The sequence below is a fragment of the Vulpes vulpes genome, chromosome 2 (assembly GCF_048418805.1).
Source record: "Vulpes vulpes isolate BD-2025 chromosome 2, VulVul3, whole genome shotgun sequence".
NCBI lineage: Eukaryota > Metazoa > Chordata > Mammalia > Carnivora > Canidae > Vulpes > Vulpes vulpes.
In genome coordinates, this window is record NC_132781.1 from 128,625,776 (window position 1) to 128,633,068 (window position 7,293).

Sequence of the window (7,293 nt, forward strand, 5' to 3'; positions counted from 1 at the left end):
TGGGAAAACCGTATGCTTAGTTTCTAACTTCAAAAAGCATTCATTTTTTGAAAGCAATCTTTTGTAAATTCTGGAAGAAGCCTGTGAATAGTTACCAGAAAAGCATTTCAGTGTATTATACTGTCTGAGTTATTAGGGAATCAGATGCCTAAAACTCAACTCTGGAGCAATTTGGAGTTTAGAAAACAAGAGAAAAATATCAGCAATAATGCAAGTAGATTAGAAAAGCTAATATACTGTTATGCTCACTGAGGGGCTTCCTTCTCTCCCCCCTCCTTCTCTTTCTCTCCCCTCGCTCCTTCATTTCTTCCCTCTTTCCCTTCCCTCGCTCTTTCTCTCTTTTTTTTTGGCTAAAATTTCAGCAGCTATATAGCTAGCACGCACTCCAAAAGATGAAGTTAACTAATGCTTTGACTAATCAGAAGAATGGGAAACTTTTATTGATAAGTAAAAACTTTAAAAATACTGCTCTGCATATTGAGAAGCATGGGAGAAATGGATGGGAAAGGAAAAAGAACACAGGAAGAAAGCAAAAAGAAAATATACATCATGGGAAAGACAACACCAAAAGTGGCAGTCACCAGCAGACAAAGAGCTAAGACTTGGATGGTAAGAAACAGATAAGGTAGAAGCATGATGTTAAAGATGTACATCAGAACCCACAAATTCACTACTTCAGTCATTCCAGCCACATATATTGAGTTAGTACTATGTGCTGGGCACTAGGAAAATCCAGAAGCTTCAAAGGTAGATAAATACTGTCTCTGTCTCTGTCCTCCAGGTGCACATTGATGGGTAAGAGTGGGAGACTGTGGACACATGTTATAGGTATGATGCCAAATGCATGAAAATGAAACAGTGGGAGCACAAAGGAGGAGCTTGTCGCCTCTCTTCCTTTCATTCTTTCTTTCACGAACGAGGGAGAGAAGGCTAGAAAAGGCTCAGTAGAAGAGGTGACACTTGATTGAGCCTTAAAGGATATGTACTTCTTTACAGTTTCTGGCATAGTCCAGAAACAGTGGATATAGTCAGAATGAGAATTAATCACCCAACCAATCAGTGATCCTAATGGTGCCAGAGCCTGTCTAAGACAAGTGTTTATGTTTGGTACTACTCAGATGTGCCTTAAGACTTAACTCAGGGACTCCATCTACTTGGTGAACCATACTTTGATCACCCTGGCTTGACCTGTCCTTATTTGAATTATCATAGTCCCTTGAACTGAGTTTAGACTATGAGCTACTTCGAGATCATATTGCTTTCTACTTGCATGTAGTTTCCCCCACTACTAAATTGTTAATTCCCCAAGGTTCTTGAAACATATCTCTAGTAAAATATGGCATAGGACATTGAATTTATAATTACAAAATGAGTGAATAAATGTAGTAAGGCCTTTGCCACCTCAAAGGATTATTCTTTAATTATCTGAAAAATATAATACTTATGTCTAGCCCCTTCTTTAAATTCTTGGAATTATGAATGTAAGGCTCAGCTTGCATCCTAGCACAGCTTTATCTCACTCCTGAAAAATAAGCACATCTGAAGGTTAGGACCTGAAGAGTAGTGTAGATATTGACTTTGGATCTTATATGCTTTCAGGAAAATGTCACCTGTGACTAAGAAGTAACAGTTTTTAGGGGGGAATGGGAGGATGGTGGTGAAACTCCAGCCCTAGACTGCTACTCAGGGTAAGTCATGGAGGGAGAATGGGAATCACTTACAGTGGTATGAAATTCATTTGTGAAGGTTACCTCAGTGTTGTTCCATCTGGTGAACTATTGGTTAATAAAAAGTCAGCTGTGTCACCTAAATAGATGGCATTGACTCTATAATATGAAGTTGTGAGATGGGATGTTGCCTCATTAAATTCATCCATTAGCTTGTCAATGTTGATGAACAGGAGAATATCCAAAGGCCCTAAATTTAAATTTTTGTTTGCATTATTGAATTCTTATTTTCATCTGGTGATTCAGGGCTCAATAGTTCTCTTTTGGAAGTTCGCCTTACCTATCCCATAAATTTTCTGTGGGTGGTAAGATAATGTTTTTTTTCAGGTAGCCGGGAATGTAGGTCAGAGTGTTTGTAAGAACTACTCTGTAAATGGAAAGTGTTGCGGTATATAAATCTAAGATGTTATTATTGCCATTACCTCTGCCTACTAATTATATAAATACCAGTTCATCCACCAAAACCCAACTTTTTAATTGAGATTACAAGGAATTTATAACCTTATCTGACTAGCCATCTTTTTTTTTTTTAATTGCCTTTTAGTGTTTACATGGTCAAAAGTACCAGGCACAAATTATAACATACAGATGAATAGGTAACACAAATAAAAAAGTGACCCACTCTGGACTGTTCTCCATTACTTTAGGAAGGATTGAGGGGAAATAACAGGACACGCAAGTATGAAGCAATTTTAATTTATTTAAAATTAATTGAAGGGGGAAGGAAACTCCAAGTTTTATAAAATAAGGTGCCTTTGGAGATTGATTTTGGCTAAATGTATTGTTAAGAATTATGTTGTCATATGAAGTAAAGAACAAGTAAATTCTTTGAAAAATTTTGTCTCAAGCAAAAAATGCTTACAGACTCAAACTTAGATCTTTAAAACACAAGTATAGGCTTCCCAACTAAAAGGAAAAAAGAAGAAATTACTCCTTCCTGAGAATGTGACGATGCCTTACAAAGCAGTGCCCCAAATTATTTTAATTTTTTGGAAAAAAAACCCCTGAAAGATACAAATAACTCTAATATTCAGATAAGTAGAAGGCAGAGTAGATTGAAATAAATATACTGGTCCTTAAAGTTGGTTGAAGATTATCATTGGGTTCATTAAAAATTTTCAGAGATTGTAGGAAGAGATACACTAGCATTTTCTAAGATGTCAATATCTTAGAGACACTCCAAATGAAGAACTATTTCTAGTACCAGACATAATAAAGCAGAATTATTCTAATCTTTCCAAGAATAAAATTGGAATTATTATGTTGGTGTTAGAATTTATAATTTGCTAAGAAGCTGTAGCTATGTTTTTCCATGGTGAAATCCTTGATTAGTGAAATATCTGAAATTATGGACTACAGAAATTATTCAAGATGTGTTATGCTAATAAATAGAAATAAAATGATCTTTATCACATAGCATGATTAGCATGATGACATTACTTTAATATTACATTTCTATTTTGTTTTTATTTATTTATTTTAAGGATTTTATTTATCTGTTTAGAAAGAGAGAGAACATGAGTGCGTGTGAGTAGGGGGAGGAGTAGACGGAGAGAGAGAGAGAGAGAGAATCTCCAGCAGATTCAGTTCTAAGTGAGAAGCCCGACTTGGGGCTTGATCTCACCACTCTGAGCTGAAATCAAAAGTCGAACTTAACTGAATTAACTAACTCCATTAGCCACCCAGGTGCCCCAACATTTCTATTTTTTAAAAGTTAAGCATTATCTGTCGTTTTGCTATTTTACAAATAGAATGAAATTCAGTAAATTAGACATTAAAATTTGTGTTTCACCAGCAGAACTCCACTCTGAGCAGAAAAATTAGTTCATTTATAAACAATATTAATGGAATATTGGCTGTTTCATTATGCTTATTTAATAAAGGAAACAACTAAAATATGTAGCTACTAAAACAGTGACTGTTGGGGAGTTGAGAAATTTCTGTTAGCTGTTTAGACAGCCAGATTTATCAGTGTCTTTTAAGATAGAATATTTTATTTCCTTGGTGCTTATGTATATATGGATATTATTGACCCATATAATTCGTTATCTTTATACAAAGGAGAAAGACAAAACAAAAATACTAACTAATAAGACTTGTGGCTAACATACACATTTCTATAGGGTTACATGGCATATTGTAAATATTTAAAGCATGAATTAGTTTTTAAGGCTTGGAAATGCTAGTTACTCATTCTGAAAGGACATTTCTTAGGATTTTACTTCTTGTCACTCATTTTCATTTAAGCAGGACAACATTTCTTTGAACCTTATAGTGAAGAAAATAGAATCAACTCTCCTTGAGTTGATAAAGGTCAAGATGTGGTTAGCTGGGCAGGAGCCCACAGTACTCTAATGGAGATCAGTTTGCTGGCTCTATACTAGCAAGAGCAGAGTATTTACCTTGAGTCAATGGAAAGTGGATAAAAGCAGTACCATTACTATGACCTAGAGAAGGAAAAGATGTAAACCCATTTGCATGAAGACCAGTCAGAAACATTTTCTATGAACTATGGGAGGACCAGCCTCATCGTATTCCTGCTTACTGATCCACATCTGCTGGAATGTAGACAGGCTGGCCAGAATAGAGCCCCCAATCCAAACGGAATACTTCCTCTCTGGGGGAGCTATGATCTTGATTTTCATGGTGCTAGGTGCCAAAGTCATGATTTCCTTCTGTATCCTGTCAGCAATGCCAGGGTACATAGTGCTGCCTCCAGACAACACGATGTTGGCATATAGATCCTTGCGAATATCCACATCACACTTCATGATAGAGTTGAAAGTCGTCTCATGGATCCCACTGGACTCAATGCCCAAAAAGGAAGGCTGGAAAATGGATTCAGGGCATCGAAAGCGTTCATTCCCAAGGGTGATCACTTGCCCATCTGGAAGCTCATAGCTCCTTTCAAGTGAAGAGGATGCAGCAACACTGACCATCTCTTGCTCAAAGTCCAGGGCCACGTAGCACAGCTTCTCTTTGACATCACGAACAATTTCCCGCTCAGCTGTGGTGGTGAAGTTGTAGCCTCGTTCTGTTAGAATCTTCATGAGGTAGTCAGTCAGGTCTCTGCCAGCCAGGTCCAGACGTAGAATGGCATGGGGCAGGGCATAACCTTCATAGATGGGCACAGTGTGAGTAACCCCATCCCCAGAATCCATCACGATACCTGTGGTCCGCCCAGATGCATAGAGGGACAGCACGGCCTGGATAGCCACATACATGGCCGGTGTATTGAAGGCCTCAAACATGATCTGAGTCATCTTTTCCCGGTTGATCTTGGGGTTGAGGGGTGCCTCAGTGAGAAGGATGGGATGCTCATCTGGCGCCACACGGAGCTCGTTGTAGAAAGTGTGGTGCCAGATCTTCTCCATGTCATCCCAGTTGGTGACCACTCCATGCTCAATGGGATACTTCAGAGTCAGGATGCCTCTCTTGCTCTGAGCTTCATCCCCCACATAGCAGTCTTTCTGGCCCATGCCGACCATGACCCCCTGATGCCGGGGACGCCCTACCATGGATGGGAACACAGCCCGGGGGGCATCATCACCACCAAAGCCTGCCTTGCACATTCCTGACCCATTATCTACCACCAAGGCAGACAGCTCATCATCGGTCATGGTGCTGGCTGGAATCTTCCAGGCAGGTGAACAAAAGTTAAATATAGAGTAAATAGCAGACTACAGTCTGCTCTCAAGTGAGAGAAGAAACAGACTGAGACACTCTGGAACTGCTTTCAGAGAGGAAATCCTGTGCTGTGATGACAAGTATTTAAAGGTACACACTGGCCCCACCCATGTCCTGTCCCACCAGTTCCCATCATTTCTGGGTGAGGTTGCCTTTGAGGTATTAATAATGATGATGATGATTATACAAATCATTAGTAGACCTTCCTTCATAAAGAGAAAATTGGCTACCAAAAGTGGCCAAATCTGAGGTTACTGTAATTAGGCAACCCACACATGGTTGTCAACATGCTTTGGCTCAGTCTCTAGATAACGATGATGATGCAGTGGGGGATGTAAGAGCAAGATGAAAGAATGCTAGTGAGAGGTAGGAGAAACACTGCTGGGAGGACCGCTCCCTCCTCACTTTACCCTCTGGATTCATCTTCTCCACACTAGCTTTAACTTTTCATTCTTAATATATTGTTCTCATGAGGAGCTCAATGCCAAATATTTTACTTTTTTCAAGATTTTCTTTCCCATTGAGATCCTAATCCCACAGGATGTTATCATGATTGAAATTGTTTTAATGGATGAAGATAATGAATGGCCAAGGGTGGCCCGACAGCTGTACTTACCATAGCTGTACTTACCATACTTACCATACATACAGCAAAACTTAGGGCTATTTAATAGACTTCTAATCCATTAGAGAACAACTAAAAGCATAAAGTGATCAATAAAGTAAACCACTTCAGATTTTCTTTCTTGATATAAATGTCTAACAGCCAAATTATATTAAGCACTTACTATGCCCAGGCACTGTTCAGGTTTATTGGGTCCATGTTGACTGCATAGAGGCTCAATGATTAATTGTGTTGCATGATTTGTTAGATAAAATACAGATTATAAAAATCTTATTCATTTGTAATAACTCTTTAGGTCAAAAATAAACATAATTAAGTGATAAGATAAATTTTAAAATTATATATTTGAGCTGATCTTTAAAATATTTTGATCTTCAAGATTCATGTACTGTATTATAACATCATGCCTCTATAGTTATAAAAACGTACGTACTTGGAATAGTGTTAGCTTTCCTTTTCCTTTGGTTTTAGGATATAGAGTATTACACCCTGATCATTTCAGAGCAGTAGTTTGTTTGGATTTTATTTTCAGTATAGAAATGTAGATGATCTAATAAAACATGTACCATGATATACTGTAGGACCTTAGTAATGTGTTACAGAGAAACTGTGATTATGAAAGTTCATTACTTTGCTCCCATTGTGCTATGTAAACAAGATATAATCTCCCTGTCAGCTCTTAAGTGAAGCCGTATTTCATGCCCACACTTGAGTTCTCCAAAATCACCTTCATTCTGAGCAATTAATTAATTAGTTGTCACTTTGTAAGAAGGAGCAGCAGTCCTTCAGGATTTGTCGGAGGTGTATCTTCTAGTTCAAGGCCATGAGAACTAGCTGGTGTCTTTGATCATGAGACTCTTGGAGAATCAACACTGGACTGTGAGTGTCCCTTCCTCTTCTTTGTACACAGCATGAAGTAGAATTATGGTATTACTTTTCTCTGTGTTTTCCTGGTGCTTTTCCTACAATGTGCCTTCAGAACCTTCCTGCTGACAATTGGTTATGGTAGAATGTGTTATACTACAAAATCCAGTTTTGCTTTTCTTCTGACCAGGATTGTTCTATCCCTTAATTTCTTCTGTAACTGCAAAATCAATTCCTCCTTCAACAAAATTAAAGAACTCACCCTCCAGCCTTCACACTGGATGGTTTTGTGTACTTCCTTTTCATGTAGCACAAGCAAGCTTTTGATTAAAATAATGTTTTATGGCTATAGGATGATACATTTGGAAATGCCTTTTTTTTTTTTTTAAA

The 7,293-nt window shown here is 38.1% G+C and overlaps 1 protein-coding gene across 1 annotated transcript; it reads right to left on the bottom strand.

Annotated features, from left to right (window-relative positions):
• Nucleotides 1-2,407: 2,407 nt before the first annotated feature.
• On the bottom strand, nucleotides 2,408-5,467 carry ACTBL2 (actin beta like 2). The gene has a single exon (XM_026018952.2). It carries the CDS (start codon nucleotides 5,345-5,347, stop codon nucleotides 4,217-4,219), a length of 1,131 nt encoding a protein of 376 aa, XP_025874737.1. The 5' UTR covers nucleotides 5,348-5,467; the 3' UTR covers nucleotides 2,408-4,216.
• Nucleotides 5,468-7,293: the final 1,826 nt, after the last annotated feature.

What these genes read in the sequence shown, in the direction of transcription:
- ACTBL2 (XM_026018952.2), bottom strand. Translation starts at nt 5,347, where the DNA reads ATGACCGATGATGAGCTGTCTGCCTTGGTGGTAGATAATGGGTCAGGA.